Genomic DNA, 21,167 nt, shown 5'->3' with positions numbered 1-21,167 from the left:
CCTTAACTTTGCTTTCTCCCCTCTATTACCTTCAGTCTATCATCATTACCTCTCAGTATCCCCTGCATCCATTTGTACTGCCTTGTTCAAATTTCTCGCAGCAACTGTTTCACTTCCTCTACCGTACCTAGAAGTTCGTCATTTGTTTACCTTTCCGTCTACTTTATTTTATCCATTTTTCTCGATTCCCACATCTAAAAAGCCTCCAATAATTACATTTAATACGCAGTAGTCCAGGGGTAGAGCGCAGGGCTATTGACCGGAGGGCCCAGGTTCGATTCTTGCGCAAGCCTCTCTGGAGACACTCACCTCCAATTTAGCTGTGTGATTTTGGGTGCCAGGTCATCCTGGGAAACCATATCTGGAACAGGGAAAGTCACAGGCTCCCCTACCCTGATGTGCGGATTTCACTGGAAGTCTGGCTTAATAATGGATGAACTCTATCCTAACTTATCAAACCGATCTTTGGATTAATTACTGTGTGTATGGTTTATGTATATATATATATATATATATATATATATATATATATATATATATATATAGACATATATTATATTTTTTCTATATATATATATCACATTAATGTTGATTCCTACACTTAGGCACCTAAATGGTGCATAAATAACAAACTCATAATTCATTATGCTTTTTATATATTTATTTAAATTTTCTACAGTAAACAAAATTGGATAAAAAAATTTTGCCAAAATCATGTCTCCACACATTTGTTCTAAATTTCGTAGGTCTTATTTTATGTTAGGCCTCTCAATTTCAAAAAAATATAGTCGTCTCGCCTTTATTGAGGACAGTCTACATGTTCCACAGTCTTAAAGTTGGTTGGCTCGATGTCGTATCCGCTAAGTACGTTTATCAAAGTGTTCTTAATGTCCTCATTCAGCGTTGGCCGGCGGGAGAGTACGGCAGCCACAAATCGGCGTCCGAACTCATTGGTGGTAGAGTCGAAGATGGGCTTGCACCCTACGTAGACGGCGTAGGTGTCGTAGTCGGTGGCAACGATGGCTTCATTATATATACCTGAATGGGAAAGGAAAAATGAGAACATGAGTAAGCTCTTGCACAGGAGTGTCATTGGCGGAGGTATTACTCTTCGTTTATGAGAGGAAGGAGATGAAGTCAGGCCATGAGAGATGGGGATGGATTTGAGAGTTTCAAATGAAATGAGAAGACACTATGCATTCAGCTCAGACATAGATTCGTGCGATCATTATTTTATACGATTTTAGCATTGAATTTTTTATACAATGAATGCATACTGTGACATGACCTCTCGGTCAAATGATAAAATTCAAGATATTTCATGAATGCTAGCATAACTTTCATTTAAAACGTATTTTTCTTATGATAGAATTAATTTGTTTGCAATTTTTAAAAATTAGATGACTTTTGCCTGTATTTATTTCAGCTGTCGGTTGAGTAGAGCTTGATTCAGCATGAGCGCAATAATTAGCACATTAGGTGCTTATTCTATTTTCTTCAATATGTTTTAAGTTTTCAATATCTTCTATGCCAACTTGCACTGGCTTGACCGAATTTCTCGACGGAAAAATTTTTAATTGAGTTTGTTGAGCGCATCTCACAATGTTAAAAACTCTTCATTCTCTTTTAAATGCGCCATTTACTCATATGATCGCCATTGAATACACCAATAGTTATATAATATCGTAGCGATTGGACGAAATTGTGATACATTTAATTTCGTAACTTGACCCTCGTGACGCTAGTACTTATAATGAATTTTAGAAGGGATAGAAGTAATATTAATAATGAATTGCGTCCAATATTTACTGGTGTGGTGTTGCCTACCGAAGTAGCTTCAAATATTGATGGCATTAATGAAAAGAGAATAAATGAAAAAATCCCATAGCCGTAAACAGTTTACCTTTCAAAACAACGGGATAAGAAAGGTGAATACGAATACGCGTATTTCGGCCACAAAGTATTCGTAATCACCTTTCTTATCTCTTTCCTTATTTATCACTTACCCCCATTCTTTTACTCGTGGCGTTAGCCAACTAATCACATTTGTACATTGTTTTGAAAGGTAAACTGTTTACGGCTATTGGAGTTTTTCATTTATTCAATACTACTACCCGTAAGAGCTCAATTCTATCAATAATGAAAAGAGAAATTAAAGAATATGAGATGAAAATAAATTCTCGGGAAAGGTTAATCGAGGAGACAAAATGGAAGAAAGGACATGCACGTCATGTCGTATGAAGGAAAATTGGAACAAGTTAAAAGGTGTACTTAGCTGGGGAGCATGCTAAAAAAGGAATTGCTGAGAGGATAGAAATAAAAATAGCAACATCCATGTCAAACGAAGTCTTTGACAAAAGTAATTCCATATTTTGCAGCAACCTTCAACTGCAATTGAAATAGTAGGCAATCAATGTTATGCGACGTGTTCTGATTTAAGGCTATGAAGCATCGGTCTTGAGAAGGGCAGGATTGCATTGAGGGTGCATATGAGTTTGGAGAAGGCAAAATGGGTGGATAGAGTAAGGGATGAGGTAGTGCTAAACGAGGCTGGGGAGAATGGAACATTTTCCTGGAGAGCATAGAATATTGAACCGTATACACGTATGTGGTCAGATTAGATGTGGTATATACTAAATATTTATATTTATTTTATATATATATATATATATATATATTTTTATATATTTATATATTATTTACTAGGTGTATTGAAAGAAGGGTAGAGGGACGAAAAAGGGTAGAGGCAGGATAAGAAAAGTAAGTTAAGAAGGAATAGTAGGTTGGGACAACTGTGTTGTGCAGGACTTGCCAATTGACAGAATATCTTATGATTATACAATAAAAATGGCGAATATTACCGTCATAAGTCTCGGAACCAGTTTTCTTCATCACACCGAGGAACATACTCCGCCTGTCACTTTTTCTTGGCTTGCTGATTCCCTCGAATGACACCATCTTCTTTTCCTTGTCTAGCGCTGTAAACTTCACTATGTATTTTTCGTCGCCGTTGGATTTGTCATAAGTGACGTTATACTGAGCGCAAGTTTTAGGTTCTTGCTCCGGAGCGTTCTTTGCAACGGCAATTACATGCCACAAGCCGGATATCTGTAATTAAAGAAATAGTAAGCGATTAAGTTCGGTAATTAAGAATTTTGCGATACCGCGAGTGGTTAATGTATCTAATATTTGAACCGTTCCATGCCAGGGAACTAATGTACAGATTCAATTTTTTGTCCATGAGACGCGTTCTGTTGTGACCTCATCAGGAGAAACAGGTGATGATCAATAGCTACTACGCGTGGAAAATACCCCAAATACAAGGATTCTCTTCCCTGTGTTGAATTAAAGGTTCTCCCCTGTTAAATTATCTTATTTTCAGGGGGAATAGGGGTTCGGAAAACATTGGCTATGGCAAAGCTGAGGTAAAGGGTGTTCCTTTCAGTGGGTTCAAGAACAGAGATTAATGGAGTGTGTGGACCCCGATCCTGATCAGCGATCCTCAATATATTTTGATACCCCGGCCCTTATTTCTAAATATAAAGTGATAAATCCACTCCTAGCATATTCCTCCCTTGCCAATTTTTGATGCTTCAACTTTTTCCGCCCGGCATGCCCAATACTTGCGTATAATACAGAATTTCCTATTTTAAGTAGGTCTTGTGTTCTGATGACGATAATTTAACCTTTTCCACCACATTTAATGTAAACACCACTATGGGTCAACATCACAGAGTTTAACCAATGTTATGATCTAATTATTCAGTTGAAATGAATTGCGTCAGATTTCAATATAAGTGGTATTTTCCTCGTATAAAGTAAATATTTTTTGAAAATATAATGAATACATAGCTGAACTTTTTGAGATTTTAACATTAGCATAAATTATATAATAGTAATAGTGCAATGACTGAAGACGATTTAATGGGAATTCATCGTCGAATATTTCACACGTCTAGTTATTGTCTCTTTTAAAACAGCCTTGTCACTTGATGAGCCTATAATATTCGGCTATTAATTACTGCACAAAAGATTCACATCAAAAATTGTTCCCTTGCGTATGAAAATTTGACTCGTGGATTGAAAGTGAAAATTCCAATTCCAGAAGAACGTTCCCTCGTGGAATTACGTGCCATCGCAACTCAAGGAAGAGGTCAAATCTTTCGCATTGTCCTAGGTCGCTGATTCAACAGATTAGCGATGAACCACGCGCACTTTCATTTAATGGTTCCCGTGCTCGTGAATGAAATTTATTCAAATTGATGCGCGAAATAAAATAACCGGTTCTTAGCGAGCTGATTGGCGTTCTTTTTTTTCCGCAATAAAACGATCTCATCCGAAAATAACGCAATAACTTAACTAAGATTTGGCCTCGATAAAAAATGTTCCATCGAAGTGATTGTTTCATTTGTTTAAAATACATATATCTTTCCACGCAAAACGTAAGGATCCAATGAGCCAAAGGTCCTATATCTGGAGGGAACCTGGGGCAACATTTGAGCAATAGATGTGACTGGAATGTTTTCAAAGAAGTCTCCGAAAAGACTTTAGAAGGGCAGTAAGTAGGCTGTGGGTGTGTAGGTGAATCAAACCTCAGTATGCGAATTTGGTGAAATGAGTTACATTTCCCTATCGATGGAAATAATTGTGACATTTTCTGTAATGATGGTGGAATTTCAATGGTACGTAATGATTGCATTGAATTGTTGAAACCGTATTATAAGATTAAATCCACCAGTGAAAATGAATACTCAATAAGATATTTTTACCAATAGTTTACAATTCCAACAAAATCATGTCAAATGATTTGATATACTTGTGATTTTCATCCCACGTTTCCAAGGAGGAATATGCAAATCTTTTTTATGAAAATAAACGTTAAGGCGCTTAAAACAGAGAATATTTATTATGACACCTGCGGTTGACAGGGGTATTCCTATTAAAGGAAACCCCAGGAGTAACACACCATGATGGTGTACTGGTGAATTCAGCAAAGCAGTAAGACAGTAGATAAAAACTCTAATTAAAAAAACATTAATATATGTTCGGTATTCATTGATAAAGTGCAGTAAAAAGACCTGAGACAAAGAACAGAATAAATTAAGAGTTCAATCCGCCCCTTGAATATTTCATAGGTAAGATAAAATCGGCGGTTTGTGCGATATTATTGATAAAAATATTTGAAGGAATGTCCAAAGTCCAGGAATTAAAGGATCAATGTTTGTCTGTTGAATCCCAAATGGATCCTAATTCAAGATTGATTACTGAGGGAGTAATCAAGACTGATGGAGAGTAAACAAAGGCGAAACTCCTAGAAGATTTTCACTTAACAGTTTACACAGCCACCCTCAGTATGCCAACGGAAGGGCTCCTCGTACCTAATGCGTGAGGGAATAATATTATCTAATAGCTTAAAGGTGTTATTCAACAAACTCCGCATTAAATCTCATGCACGTGCTGAACCGGAAGAGCTACCGTCGAGAATTCTCAAAGAGCTCGCTAATGACGTTGCACCTTTCGTTGAATCCCTGCATATTTGGCAAGTCGAGTTCCTTATGGGCATTGCTCCCTTGATCTGGAAGAGAATAAATGTCACCCCAATTTTTAAGCAGGGTAATTAAAAATATCAGAGTAATTAGAGGCTTGCCAGACTAACATTCAGGTACCACAGAATGTAATACACATCCCCGCAAGAAACGCAACAATATTCTTTGACATTCACGACTTTGCATCAACCAAACTGTAACTGTATTGGCAAAATTAATCATGAGCGACGCTGGGAACCTTTTACACATGATGCTTCGAACTCGCGGGAAAAATCCTGAAAAGCGGGAGAGATATTTCTGTAGTCGAATAGTACGTTCAGTGCAACGCTCTACATGCCAAGTCAATATGAAACTAGTAGAGTATGAAATAAATGAACCAATAATTAACCAGATTCAGGGATTTATTCCCGGCCCAGAAGTAAGGATGGCGGTATATGCTCCATTTTCCAACTACGCGTAAGTAATATCTAGACTCCCTCAGGCAAGGGCCCTTTTCGCTCCACATGTGCTTCATCATTGATATCAATTCTAAGACAAAATCAGTGCCAGACTACTCACCGACGACACCTACATTGATAGAAAAATTACGATTCTTTGGGTGCAAAATACTATCAAACATTGTACCTCATATTCGCAAATAGTATCAAGATTAAATAAGTACTCAATTATGAACGGTAACACACTTGCCTAAGTAAGAAAAAAATTCAACACACCAGGAGTTAAAATGAGCGTTGAAGGAAAAATTCACCTCGACGGCGCCATCACATCGGACCGAAATAAAGGATAAAAATGCATTGAATGTGCAACGTGCATATACAATGCCGCTGTGAAGACATCAGCATTTATGCCATGGAACTAGTGGTACGTAGAGTTGAAATTAGAGCAGTCATAAAGTAAAATAAAAATCCTGCCATTCTCCTTGGTTAGGCATATGGATTATGGGTGATCATTTGGGACCTATTCGTGAAAACACTGATACGAGAAGTGAATAACATAGTAAACTTGCCCAGTTTGTGAAAAAATGCCGTAAAAGAACACAAAGCATCGCGTAAAATAAAGAGACCTATGCGGTCGAAAGGATTAATTCAAAGATTTTTTTATCTCTTGCTCAGTGCGTGATCACAACCCAAAGATAGATGATACATTGAAAGATTAATTCCAGGCTCCCCTGTACACGTTTCTTCCTCTTCTGTTAGCTGGTGGCCGGTGCCTTAAGACTACCAGCCACACTAAGCCTGTGGTGACTGATGAGGTCTAGTGCATAGATGACTTTTTGGATTGCAAACGTACCGAAGGAACACATAAAACTCTATGGAATAATTGAAAAGGTAAATTTAAACTTCAAGGAAAAAATTAATTTCAAAGATATCGATATATCCTTATGAATTTCAATTGGAAAAATGGAGAGCAAAATTCAGTTGATTTGATCCAATTATCTGATAGTTAATGCATATACTGTTGCCAAAGAAGTACTCCATGAAAACAATGACATAGGAACTACCAACAGCCGGAGGAAATTGGCTCGCCATGAAAAGTTACGAAATTAAAAGTGCTTATCCTTAAATGACACTCCTTACCCTTTCTTCGTCGAATGGATGTTTCCCTATGATCCATGAGCACTGCTCTTTGATGATCGCCTGGGCGCCAACCACGACCAGAGCCGCCGCCAAAAGAGAGAACACGAGCTTGGTCATGATGCAAGTGGGATGTACGAAGATGGATTCCGTTGGTTCCTGCCACCGAGATAATTTGAGTGCGGATGACTCCTTCCGTGAGATGACCCCTGCCTTTATACTAATGGAGGCGGAGGCCCAGCGGCGGGTGGGTGGGTTGGCCTTGAACGCCAAGACACCACGCTCTTTCGGCTGCCATGGCCCCGAGGGCGGAAGATGAGGGATGTGAGGGAGGGAGGGGGAAGTGGGGCGCTGGAGAGGGCGTCTCCACTCCTCCTTCCGGGAAAAGCAACAACAATTATTAAGATGAAAAGGCCTTTGTCTCTTTACCACGCAGCTGGTCGTTGAATACGCTGTAATGTTTACGAAACATATGATACCCCCTGTCCTAAGTCATAACAACTCGAAGAGCAACTGCGCACTTAAAAAGAAACCGAAATCAGGGAAAGAAATCAAGATCGAGAGAGCGGCATTGCAAGATGACGTTCAGAGTGTCCTGTGGTATTGAGTAGATTCATCCATCATCAACCACGCCCAACATCAAAATCAGTGTGCGGCTTTGGAATTCAACGTGAATTAAACCTTAACTATGTAGTTACTCCAGCATCACCAATTTATATAAGAACTGAAGGCACACTCAAATATTCCAGGAAAATCCACAAAAGACGCTCGCGTGGAACTGGTTTTAGCAAATTTTTAGATCATATTTAGGAAAAAATGGAGGAATATTTATATTTTGATTAGGAAAACCACCGGAACATATAAATTTATGGAACTGGAAGAAACATAAATGTTAATAAACTTTGCAGGGTCAAGTTTCACCTCGTGGAAGTTTTATCCATCCATCAAATGAAAGAATAAGATAAAAAACATGTCCTTTCTTTCATTTTATGGATACGTATATATCGTACTTGTAAATACTTGTAGTGCAACTGTAAATCACTCCGAAGAAAATGCAGACTCAGTTTCTCACTTGGAATAAAATCAATGCGTTAATCTAAAGAAAATATAGGAAGGATAGAGGACTAATCAATTCCCTAGTAGTTTTAACACAATAAACTATAGACACAGTAATTAACCCAAAGGCCGGTTTGGTAGGTGATGGTAGATTTCACCCAGTATTAAGTCCGACGGCATGTGAAATTCTCACATCTATGTAGGGGGGCCATGTGCAGATTATGGATTCCCAAGAAGAATTGCATAGCTTGGGTGGAGCCGAGGGCTCAGAGTGGCTTGCCCGGGAATCGAATTCGGGCCCTCCGGTCAATAGTCCAACGTTCTACTCCTGGACTACCGTGGCCTACAGTATACAGGTACAATTTTTGTGTGCGGAGTTATCCTAGGTCCCGTTATAACTAAAATAAATTACACTATTAGATACATTTCTAAAAAACACGTAAGAAACATTTCTGAATGCCACCATTCCAGTAATATACGGTCAAAAAATACTTATAGAAACGTAGCAATTCATTGAGCACTAGGATATAAGAATAAATAACAAATTACACAATATAAGAGAATGAGGAGATGGTATAGGAGTGGCAAATCCTCAAATTTACGGATAAGTAACGAGCTAGTTGAAAATCTGTTTCGACTTCAAACAGAGAAACCTTTTTATAGTAGTACATCTATATCAATACTCTGCAAGCCACCAAAAAGGTGTGTGGCAGGGGGTGCAACACCAGGAGGAAAGGGTATTAGGAGTAATAAGAGTATTCGTTTCACGATGGACGCCATCACTGGCGATGTCATATAATTACGTCAAAGGGCTCACACGAGAGAAACGAAGCAATAAAGGCTGTCCCAAAAGTAGCATGACTTTCATGCATTTTTTGGACACAAGTTGTTTCATGAGGGTAGAGATGTTGAAGACGCCGAATGTTCAGGACGCCCTTCGACCTCAAAAAGTGACGAAAATCTTGCAGGAGTGAAGGCTTTGTTGTGGACAGGGATCGCAGATTAAGTGTTCACATGGTTTCTGATGAACTTGGCATCCCTAAAATTATTGTGAAATGACTTGTGAGCGAAAATATGGACATAAAAAAATTGTGTGCCAATTCGGGGGACGTGAGTGGTCTCGGACGAACAAAAGGAAACTCACACGCGGATCTGCCAAGAACTTCTGCGCTGCGTCAGCCCCCCCCCCCCCCCACAGTCCTGACGTTGCCCCACCAGACTTCTTCCTCTTCCTCCACCTCAAATCCGTGCTCAATGGACGTCACCATGGGCTCGGTGGAAGCGTTTAAACAGGCCGTAACGAGGAAACTTAGTAGAATTCCGGGCACCACCTTCCAGAAGGCGTATGAGGCGTGAAAACCCCGCTGGCAGCGGTGTGTGGACGCTTAAGGGTGCTACTTCGAAGACTTTTGAGTATATATGGATCAATTCTGGCAATAAATATTTTTAATTGACTCAGTACTACTACTTTTGGGCCAGACCTTGTAAGCCCAGTGATTTTTAAGTGATTTTATAGGCAAATATATTTTTAGGCAATTACAGTTGTGGTAGAGGGAAGATGTTGGGTGGGCATTGTTCTAATAATGACTAGTCAGACGGCCAAAGAATTAATATCAGGAAGGCCAAGATTTATTTAGGCAAATTATATTCAAAGTGTGAAAGTAGCAATTTACAATAATTGATCGTGGAATATCAATTGTGGCACAAAAAGGAATAAGTGAAAAATTGTGACCTCCACCGCAATGAATGAAATCAAAATATCTTCAGAAATTTAAATAATGCCATGCTGCTGCATATTGCGAATTTTATTGCGATTACTTGGAGACGAGATAGTGGCAATTATTGTGTGCGGTTGGGTGTTGTATCACTTCCAGGATTTGGACCATTTACACCTTAATCAACTTTTATCGTAACTTGGCAGTGATACTTCTTTAAGGGGCCATTCAATATCCCCTAAGACGAATAAAAGGTAGGATGACTGTGGTCTTATTATCCATGCTGTTAAACTATTTTCACGCTCATGAACCAGAAATAGTTGATGTGGTTGTTGTGTTCGCGTTTCCCTTGTGAGTTGAAACTTGCTACGGAACTTACGCCTGTAAATCACCATGTCGGAATTGGATTGACTTTTAATTCTTTAGTTGTACGAGTATTAAATCTTCGCCGTAAATAAAAACACGAAGAATCGTTTAATAAGTGAGAGAAGGGCTTGCCTAGCACTATCAAGACCCCACGGCGTATGAAAGATTCACATCAGGATAGGGGGGCAGTTCATTTCCCCCGATCCTTGCGGTTTCCTCGAAAGTCCTTCAATTTAAGGTATTTTATGTGTAAAATATAGGGTTTGGACCGTCCCTAACGACTTATAACTTAAACCCATCAAGAGAATTTCTTTTTTTTGTCTTAAATTATTTATTTCGCAATTTCTTTGTAACTTCCACTAACCTTCATGCTGTCTAAATAATCGTATACCTCTTCCTTCAACTACTCTCACCACGCTCATCCAATATTATCTCCTCTGTAACGGCCTCTAAATACCTCTGCTTTACAAAATTTTTCGCCCCCAATTTTTTTATTTCTTTGAATTTCTCCTAACAATTTCTCTCTCTCTATGCTTGAAAGCGTATCATTTGTTTTCTTCTCAGTCCGCATTTCCCTTATTAATCTGCATTCACACCTCTCGAAAGTCTCTAATCCACTCTCCTCTTATCTGAAATACAAGGTTTCATAACAAGCTTAACACCATTTAAGTCGTTAGTAATTATTTCTTAACATTTTCATTAATAGCGTACTCATCATCTCCTCTCGTTAAATACTTCTTTTGCCGACGAAATTATTCTCCTAATGTGTCCACTTTCCTCAAAAATACGGCCCAAATACTTGAACTGCTCCATCAACTCCAGTTTATTCTTTCCTACATCCATATTTGACGTAGCTTTACTACTTCTCGAGATCATCATTACTTTAATTGTCTTGTTCTTGTTATCTAATCTTTTCCCAAATTCCATTTTTCCCAAAACTCTTCCGTAATTCTTCGGGTATATTTCTATTCCTATTACTTTGTTCGACTTAATTTTCCTAAGCGCTTTTTCGTCTGCCCATCTATTGCTCCTGGACCTAGGCTACCCTCGTCTACGTCACATAACTTATATATTTCTAATCTGGCTGGCCAGCTTAGAAATCACAAAGCCTGGGTTAAACTTAGGGTGCCTAGAGGCATCACCCGGGAACGAACCAAGGACTTCAGGTCAGTAGCCCATCTATTCACTTGACAACCAACCCATCATTATTTAATAGTCTACCGGTTAAGATAAGTTTTTGATGGATTGAGTAAATAATCTGCACTCTTAAGCCTCGCTTGATACGTCACTGAATGAATGCTCCATACCCTGAGAAACAAAAGCCATTCTTCCACTCCACATACTTTCTTACTCCCTTAATTCCGTCCAAGATGCTTATTACTTTTGTGTCTAACACGTCTATCCAACATTCTCCCCTCTACAACTCCTCTCCTCCCCATATCCAAGTCTAGAGCTTTTTTATTTGTTTTTATTTGTTTTTCTTTTTTCCCGTCATCTTCCACTCATCAAAACCTTCCAAAGAACACCTCTCCACTTGCGTCAGCGACTAAAATGAGTTTACGTGTTAGGAAAAACAATACCCCTTTCCTAAAGTTTTTCCCAGTAATTTCCTTACCTCTTCAATAATTGTACCTGTCATCAACTACTGCCTTTCTGCAAACGCTTCCTTATCAAATGAAATTCTTTTTATGGTGTCCTTAATATTTTTCCCATATTCGTTTACATAACTTGCAGAGTAAATGAACTGTTGTACATACTCTATTCGATGCCCTCCGACTTTAATGTTTAACTTATCCCTCGTCTTTATTGAGTACCTTCGCTTTCTTTTCATTGATTCTGATTCTATATCATGCTGATAATTTTTAAAAAATTAAAAAAATGTACAATTAATTTCATATTTTAATCTTCGCGTTTGTTGTATAGACAATTTTGTCATCAATGACTACCCCATTCAAATGAATATGAATAAGGACGTTATAAATCACCATTTAGCTGTTATCAGTGTTATTTCGAAATAGATATCCTTCTCACGTTATAAACGTGACTTTTTACTGTGCTGATATCCATCAACTGTTTTGTGCATTTTTTAAGCCTGAGAGTCTCTGAAATCCCAAATTGAGACTAGTGATTCTGATATTTTTAAAATTATAAGTATGGGAAATTAACGGAAAATAAATGCAATGTAAATGTATATTTTCTACTTGAATACATCCACCTTAAAGACCCCCGACATCACGTTCAAACTCAACTATAGAGAGTTAAGACCCATTCCGAATACAAACTACTAAAAATTAATAATGCTTTCCCAAAAATGTACATCCCCACAAGAAAAGACAACATCGCATTGCCTATTTTCAACACTCGCAAAAAATGACCGTCTATTTCATTGTTTTAAATCAATACCGACCTTCTCCGGCAAACTGGAATTATGGTTCAAAGAAAACTAAAACGGGATACCAATAAACTTTTCACTGTCATTTAAATATTTCGGAGATAAACATTGGCCCATCGGGTCAAAACGGAGTCACTCAGGTTATAACCACCATTCATGTAACTTTTCAAGGACAACATATGAGTAAGTACCAAATGACTCCACGCCAGCCGTGCATAGAGATGAGCGAACCTTAGTCCTGTTGAAGAGGGTAAATAGAGAGTCATCGAAAAGAAGACATGTAATCTTGAGAAGAAGTCAAGCAAATAGTCGATAAATATGAGGCATGTTTGTTGAAATCTCACAATGACGCTTTGTACCTACAAAACCCAACGTGCCTCAGTTTCTGGATCCTTATCTTATCACGGGTTAAGGGAGGGTAGCGCGTATTTGGGCAGACCGTTAAACCCACACTAATTCTAAATTTAAATTAGCAAAAGAATGTACACATAGGAAATAATGAATAACACAATTAACGAACCCACAATATATATGTTGATTTTTTTTATTCACTAAAAAGTCCACAAAAAACAGACTCATAGAGATAAATGCCAGATTGTTTGTCCAAGAATGTCATATCAGGTTTCGTTTTCTTATTTTTCACCGTCTATAAAACTGGAGCACACTTCTTCATTGAGGGCAGTCTACGTGTTCCATAGGCTTAAATTCAGATGGGACGAGATCGTATCCACTAAGCACGTCGATCAGGGTTTTCTTAACGTCCTCATTCAGTGTCTGCTGGCGGGAGAGCACAGCGGCATGATATCGGCGCCCGAACTGTAAGGTGTCCGGGTCGAAGGTAGATCTGCACCCTATGAAGATGGCATAGGTATCGTAGTCGGTGGCGAGAACGGCTTGCCTGTATATTCCTGAGGAGAAAAGGAGATGAGGAAGTGTGAGATCTTGACCTTTATTTTTAATAGCGGTCGATTTTTTTTCAAATTGCATCATTTAAATCAAGTCAGAACTAACTACATGCACGTAATACCCTGCAAGCAACAGGCTCAGGCATAATCCTCAGGTACAAACTTTGGTTTGTACCTGAGAATGGCGCCTATGACACTAGTTGTACCTAATAAAAAGCTTTTTAGAAAACACCTAGTCAAGCCTTACTCCATACCATCAAGTGTACTAAACTACATAATTACAACAGGTATTTTTAGAGATTTAGTACAGATTTTGCGACTGCAAGTCGTTTGGGCCGTGCAACATAATACGAGAATTTTTTAACAGAAAATTATAATTCTTAGCATTATTTTTAGAGATGAGCTGAGTTGCACCTTGATGATTTCAAACAGTCTGGTTCACAAAAACATACGATTAAGATTCATATGATGCATTATTTTCTAATACAGTTCTATTGAAATATTTTGGAAGTTTGCTAACTGCAGTAATTCCTGGCTGGCCTAATGCCAATTGTGAGTATTACGGGACTTATTAAGCGCTTCTTCAATAAATTTAGTTACAGAACAGAGTTATTACATAGTTTAAATTTATATATTTGATTTAGAATTCCAGTTACCAATTGTTACACTTATTTTCTATTTATTTCTGGGCTCTCTATTTAAAATCCATTACTAAAAAAGAAAGAAAGACTCGTACTTTTCCACAGATTTTATTATACGGTACAATAAACCGTGTACAATGTACCGTATAATAAAATCTGTGGAAAAGTACGAGTCTTTCTTTCTTTTTTAGTAATGGATATTAAATACTTCCACGAAGTGAAGCCTGAAACAATAGAATATATTCTCTATTTAAAAATTATTTGTTTTCCACAGAGGTTGATAAAAGTATATTTTGGCTTAGTTGACCGACTCGATGCATGCATTTCTAAGATTAGTTCTTTCGGTAAGAACGAAATAAACATAGAAAAATTACCTTCAAAGCTCTCAGAACCGGCTTTCTTTATAACTCCGTAGAACATGCTTTGCCTGTCGGTTCTGCTTGGTCTGCTGATTCCTTCATATGAAAATGACTTTCTTTCCTTGTCCAGCCCGGAAAATTGTATCATGTATTTCTCGTCGTCTTTTGTGCTGTCATATGTGATATTATACCTTCCACAGCTTCCAGGTTGCAGTTCTGGATGGCTGTTTGCGCAGGCAACGATGTACCAGACGCCGCTGATCTGTAATTGAGAAATTGATGAGCGATTTTTTTGAGAATCTTTCAGGAAAAAATATGACAAACAACTGAGGGATAAGATGAGCTATTCGGCCAAATAACTAGATAATGTAATGACGTGAGCATGCAGGAGCTAAAGTTATTCTTCCATTTTATATTAATTCACGTTTTTAATTCGTTGATTCACTGTGCTTTGAGCAAAACATCTAGATCCTGATCTAGAACATTGACCGTCAAGAATTAACAATCCACCGCTCCTATATAAGAAATAATGCATATCACGCTCCCATCTTCACCTCTCATGCAATTCAAAGAACGCCGTCTTTTCTTTCCTATCTTGTATTGCCGTAATTTTACCATTTCTTTCCTCCCCACTCTATAACAGTGTTTCCCAGCATTTTAAGATTCGCGGAATGCCTATTCACAACACTACCACATTAAGTATCCCGAAGTTTGGTCGTGTTAGGCTGAGGGTAGAGCCCAATTGTTTTTGTTAAACCCTACAACCTGTAAAATTCCCACATTCAGGAAAATGGGAGCGATTCCGATCTCTTGCACTACTGCCACTAGGTTCGACAGAAAGATTTTGTCCGCGAAAAATCACACTTCCTGGGTGAAATTTAGGTTACCCCTGGATTGAAACACCGGCCCACCAATCAGTAGTAACCGAGAGGTCTGCCTAAATGACTGCCATGCCCCTATCAATAATAATAGTTAAAAAGAGTAGGGTCCCTATAACAATTCCCTATGGCACTCGTGAAGTTAGTATTCCCGCCTCTGATGAACTCAACTCTTTGAGGGCTACGTTATGTTTGTGGTTAGATAAGACGTGCCTAATCCTGTGGGGCACTTTTTCCTTCATACAAAATATCATAGTTTGTGTATGAATTAATCGTAAGGACTTTCTTGATACCTAAAAATGCTGTATCGACCTGTGTGTTCCATTCCCCCGATTTCCAGAAATCAGGAAGAAAACGATTCAATCGTGTTTCTTTAGATCTGCTTTTCCTAAACCCGTGCTGGGTCCGGAAGTTTTCAACCTTTGTTCTGTCTTAGTTTTAATTTTTTACGTAGGTGAAATGTACTCCAAATTCGATGCAAATTATATTTCCCCACCGTGAAATAGGAAATATGTGTACTTTAATAAAATCGTCGCAACGTTTTAATTCTAGGTAACTTCATTCAAATTTAATTTTTATTTAAAAACTATTTCTGATATAGATGATGAGTGCAAATCGACACAGTTAATCAGAGATTCAATATCCTCAAGGAACTTTGTCATCGTTTCGAATAATATAATATTTAAAAGCGAAATCTTACTATACGCAAACTAGCTGTTTTGAATTAGATTGATAAATGTAATCCAAAGCAGCCATGAAATTCAATGCGAGACTTTTAAATAAAATGTCCGATTTCATTCTTACCGATTAACTGGAATTGGCGTCATTTTGGCATCGAATTTGGGAAGTTATACGAAGGAATATTAACATTGCCCCAGGTTGGTGACTCCGAAGTTCAAGGGCGCAAGGTGGTTAAAAGTCGGTGTCCTCGTTCTCGCATATGAAAATATTCCCATATGCGTAATAATAAAATCGTTCTTGGAGTGCATTTATTGGCTGTAAAATTAATTCATCCGAAAAATACGACAGGTCTCGCTACAAGGATAACTTACGCGATTTCTAAACGCCGTGGAAAATTACATATTTCGAGGAAATTGTTTCACCTAAATATAACTGAAGCCTCATTATATTAAAATGTAACTTCAACAATAAACGATAATGGTATGCATTTGGGATAAAATAATCGGCTATTAGTATAAATGCGAAGACAAATAATTTTATCCAATCGTTTGATGATTGATGTCGATATATCCGAAGCACATGAATAATACAAGAATAAAAGAGACAATGGTGACCGGTACTTAATACACCTTCAATGGTTGAAAAAATATAAAAGGAACCCCGATTGTATGTACTAGTTATTTCTTACCCTATTCTCATCGAATGGGTGCTTCCCAATGAGCGGGGAGCACTGCTCTTTGACGAGTGCCTGGGCGCCGACCACGAGAAGCACCGCCACCACCAGAGAGAACTGGAGCTTCGCCATGATATAAGTGGGATGACCGGGTTGGATGCTGCTTGCTCTTGCCGCCGCGAATATTTGAATGCGGATCACTCCTCCCGTGCAAACAGCCCCGCCTTTATACTGTGAGGACAGAGAAGGGGGTGGGTTGACCTTGAATGCAGCCACTACACACTTTCGACTGACATTAAACGAAGTGCGGAAGAAGATGACGACGGAAACTTGAGTCGAGAGGCTTGGCGTCGGAGGGGTTAGGGGGACGGATGTGGATCAGTGGGGGGGGTCGAGGGGGATGGATTTGAGGGGGTGTCACCGCGCATCCAAACATAGCTGGGCGAAGGAAAAACACGAAGAACGATAAAAAAAGGGCCTTTGTCCCCATGTCAGGCAGATGTTTACTTAAAATATTGAAAGTGTAGAAAAGACATTCATAACGAGTCGGGAAAGCCTGGAAAATGACGATACGCAACAACAAACTGAGTTATGGTAATAGAGAATATTAAGGTCAATAAAGGAATTTTCCAATGTGAGTATGTCAACACTCGTCGGTAATGTGTTTGTTTCCAATTTCCACAGCTTATGGTTTTGAAATCACATTCACACTAATAATTTCGTGAACGAAACAGTTAAGCAATAATAGTACGTGTATTTGTATTTATTACGTCTCCAAAAATATACCCTAATATTTTTCACGCCGTGAAAACAATGGGAATGGTGGGTGGCCTGATAATGAACAGCATGGAGGCCAACTTGCTCAAGAGCAACCACCGAGGGACGGGAGCGGAATGGCGATAGGGGTTGATGCGCTTTTGCGGTCGATGACCACGGATCACGATTCCCGGGCGATCAACTTACCGCATGGCAACAGGCGTTGGAATCTCCGCCCCATCCGCGGCCTCCCGGCCCCTCGAGGCCCTCGCACAGCCACCCATCCGACGACCAACCCATCGTCTCCACCTTACCTCCTCCCCGCCACCATCTCGCCCCCACTCCTATGTCGGGTCGGAGCTGTGGGTGGGTGGGCATAATATGGACCCCTCTGGAGCACCACTCCGCCCGAGAGTACATGTTGCCCCAGCATCGCTCGGCGGGGGGGAGATGAGCGATCGAGATCGGAAGGTCCACGAGGGTGAAAAGTTGCTTCTTCGTGGGGCTGCACGTGCTTGAAGTTACGGAAGAGGGGGCCTCAAACATTTCGGCCACCCTCCTGACCTCTTGTTGTTGGAGGTGATTATCTGACAGTGGTTTAGGCACATCACCTCACTGAGTCCTCAAATGGGTCCTCGGCGCGTGAGTCGTATGGAAACAGGCCTTCTGGGGCTCGATCTCAGTTTAAAGTCATAATTTTGTTAATCAACTTCAATGGCTGACTTTACAGGATATTACGATTGGTGCTAATTAACTAGTCTTTTGCACTGACTTATTGGGTAAATTATCACAAATAAATTCCTTCAATTTAGTCCGAGCCCTCGATCGTACCCATATAACTTACCCATGCATTTTCATGAAGAGAAATAAGTGGAGTAAATCTTAATTTGATAATATTTTATTTTCAATTTTTCTTGATATTTTTCTCATCCAGATTTCCTGTGGAGCAGGAGACCTAAGCAAAGGTAATTGAAACGAACTTCTGTGGCAACAGAGTAGACAACTTTTTTTGTTAGTCTGATAGACCTCAGAGAAAGCCTTAACAAAAGTACACTTCATCACTTGTGAATATTTTGATATACTTCGGTAAAAAGAATGAGGCTTCAAGGCGTTTTAAGGAAAGAAAATACTTGCAATATGAAAGATACTCTTTTGAAATTATTGCAATTTAAAAGAGATTTGTTGCACACAAAATTTTCTGAAATAGGTCGCGTAATTCCAAACAAAATCCGATAAAGAGCTCTTAGAACTCATATTCCCTTTCAAAACTCGATTTATTTATGCACTCAGAAATGTACGAGAAAAGTACTAGGAATCTGCAGCGCTACTTGGAAAAGGCGGAAAGGAAGTTTTCCCGGAAGCATACAAACCTGCTCAGATGAAATGGCTATCCCAGCATCCCAGTTCATCTTCGGAGATATTCGCAGTAAGGAAGAGAATCAAGGCCTTACTGCGAAACGGTCAAGGTCAGGAAGGGATATCGCTCTCTTGAAAAAAGCTTTGTTTGATACGTCACGTCGTAAATCATATGCCATATGGTAAGTAATAACATTTAATCGAATAGAATAAATATTGATTGGCACGATGACACGTCACGTCGGGATGATAACAGATGTGTTGCGCGTACGTTAACAAATTTCACGCCTTTGATTACGTCGGATTCGAAAACGTTTTTTAAAAGTTTTGATTGATAATAAAATGGGGTGTTTATTTTCTACTATGATTACAGGCGTACTACTGATAGGTTGCCGGTTTTCTCCTACGCGTCCCAAGCCATAACTTTATTTGGAAACACAATACTCACGGTTGTGACTTAATTTGCTCATATCATCTTTACCCTATGCATATTTTCCGGTTAGTGTTTAGTGTCACTCTTGTTCAAGTGACAATACTAAATATTGCATTTAAAAATACCTTGAGCTTCCTTCAAATAATGAAATACAATTCCCTTCTCTCTATTTTTTTAAGTTCCTCTCTGTTGTATATTCATTCCTGCCTTCCCTGCAAGAAAAATGTCCGGTCACTTGTTCAGTATCATGACTTGGGCTTTCTGAGGAGAATGCTTCAGACAGATTACCTCATGAGTCTAAAGGGAGGTTCAACCACCTTTCAAGCCCTAAGGCGCCTTGCGGTTCTAAGCAAGAGGGCACCGAATCCATTTCTTTCATTCCTTTTGCCTTTTTCGCAGTTCTATCCCCCTTCATTCGGTACAAAATGCTTTATTTTTTACATCATATTCACTGTTTATTCAAATCTCTTCTTAAATTTCCAGTACCTTTGAAATTTCTTCCTGGCACTTTATCTGCTATTTATACATTTTTTAACATCCTCCAAGACGTAAATAAGAGAATACTTCACAGATTCCACTATAATTTTTATTTTACACGAACAAGGTTTCGTGCAAGACAACATCGTCACCTGATCACTTGATGACGTTGCCTTGCAACGAAACCATGGTCGTGCAAAATAAAAAAAAACTAGTGGAATCTACAAAGTTAGTCTTCCCTCATTTATGCCTAGTATGAAGGACTTCAACGAAGTAATGCCTGAGACAGTGTCTTATAACAACCTCCTCTCATCCCTTACCGTGTCGTTCGTTCTGCGCGCCTATAATTATCTTTAAGAGGCTTTTCCGTCAGTTCCTCCTTTTTTGTAATTTCTTACTTCATTTGCATTTCTTCTTGTAATTACTTCGAAAATGTGCCTATTTTTACCCTAAATTCTGGTGAAATAATAAATGAACCGGTTTCACCGGCATTACTTCATGGCCTACTCCTTTTTTCTTTTGAAGTAGCCTGCCTACTTGTACAGAATATCATTACTTACGTTTTCTCATGCTCTATCTGTATCATATACTTCTAAAATTGAATCTGTAAAGCTCTCAAATGTGGCTGCAATCCCTTGGCTAACGGTCAAATTAATGCTTTATCTTCCGCAAATCTAAGTGAGTTAACGAGTTCCCCGCCCACCTCAATTTCAACTCAACCCCCTCCCGTGATAAAATTAACATGTACTCAACATATACTTTTAAAAGACTGGAGATAACGGACCCCATCGCGATCCCCGTTTCACTTCCCTGCCGATCACTCTCCATCCCCTAACCTTAATTGTGCTGTCTGATTCATGTCCAGGTTTCAAATTAGCCGCCTGCCTTTCTAGTTCATATTCCGCGGCACTTTCATCAGCTTGCTCCGTTATGCCGAAAGTCTTCTCGAATTCAAGAAGGAAAAAAAGATATTCCGACAGTTTTTGTTTTCTTATTACTGCATGTTCTCCTCCCCTTCTTTTGCCCAATCTTAAATTGCCTAAGCAATTGTTCCCATCTTTTATTGATCATTCTTTTCTTCATCAACGTGTAAAATTAACTTTTTACCCTCATATCTTACGCTGTAATACCAATGCATCCCCCATTTCTTTTGTTTAAATGCTTTACCCGTTTCACGATGCAAATTATACTAAGCCCTCTTGCCAAACTCCTGCCTCATAAATCGAACATGGTGCCCTGCAAGCCACCTTTAGGCTGTGCGACAGGAGGAGATTGAACACCAGCCAAGCAAAATTAAAAATTGAGTTTTTCTTAATTATTAATTACTATTTATGAGTGTATATACATATTATTCATTTA

At 38.9% G+C, this 21,167-nt stretch overlaps 2 protein-coding genes across 2 annotated transcripts; both read right to left on the bottom strand.

Annotated features, from left to right (window-relative positions):
• Positions 1-664: 664 nt before the first annotated feature.
• On the bottom strand, positions 665-7,305 carry LOC139686435 (uncharacterized). Its single transcript, XM_071583625.1, has 3 exons — positions 7,124-7,305; positions 2,862-3,108; positions 665-1,038 (listed from the first exon to the last, which is right to left on the bottom strand). Exons 1-3 carry the CDS (start codon positions 7,238-7,240, stop codon positions 800-802), a joined length of 603 nt encoding a protein of 200 aa, XP_071439726.1. The 5' UTR covers positions 7,241-7,305; the 3' UTR covers positions 665-799.
• Positions 7,306-13,177: 5,872 nt separating this feature from the next.
• LOC139686345 (uncharacterized) lies at positions 13,178-17,845 on the bottom strand. The gene is made up of 4 exons (XM_071583526.1): positions 17,750-17,845; positions 16,802-17,017; positions 14,570-14,816; positions 13,178-13,557 (listed from the first exon to the last, which is right to left on the bottom strand). Exons 1-4 carry the CDS (start codon positions 17,840-17,842, stop codon positions 13,319-13,321), a joined length of 795 nt encoding a protein of 264 aa, XP_071439627.1. The 5' UTR covers positions 17,843-17,845; the 3' UTR covers positions 13,178-13,318.
• Between the last annotated feature and the right edge of the window lie 3,322 nt (positions 17,846-21,167).

Source organism: Hetaerina americana, unplaced genomic scaffold (assembly GCF_022747635.1).
Source record: "Hetaerina americana unplaced genomic scaffold, ioHetAmer1.1.p SCAF_14, whole genome shotgun sequence".
Taxonomy (NCBI): Eukaryota; Metazoa; Arthropoda; class Insecta; order Odonata; family Calopterygidae; genus Hetaerina; species Hetaerina americana.
Note: the sequence above shows the minus strand (reverse complement) of the source record. Positions and strands in the feature narration are given on the sequence as shown.

Bases quoted from the DNA above. Each gene is read 5' to 3' on its own strand.
- LOC139686435 (XM_071583625.1), bottom strand. From the start codon at position 7,240: ATGACCAAGCTCGTGTTCTCTCTTTTGGCGGCGGCTCTGGTCGTGGTT. The intron at 3,109-7,123 runs GTAAGGAGTGTC...CTTTAATTACAG, and splicing joins ATCCATTCGACGAAGAAAGG to ATATCCGGCTTGTGGCATGT. The intron at 1,039-2,861 runs GTAATATTCGCC...TTTCCCATTCAG, and splicing joins TGGTTCCGAGACTTATGACG to GTATATATAATGAAGCCATC.
- LOC139686345 (XM_071583526.1), bottom strand. From the start codon at position 17,842: ATGGGTTGGTCGTCGGATGGGTGGCTGTGCGAGGGCCTCGAGGGGCCG. The intron at 17,018-17,749 runs GTAAGTTGATCG...CTGTCCTCACAG, and splicing joins CCAACGCCTGTTGCCATGCG to TATAAAGGCGGGGCTGTTTG. The intron at 13,558-14,569 runs GTAATTTTTCTA...TTTTCTCCTCAG, and splicing joins CGGTTCTGAGAGCTTTGAAG to GAATATACAGGCAAGCCGTT.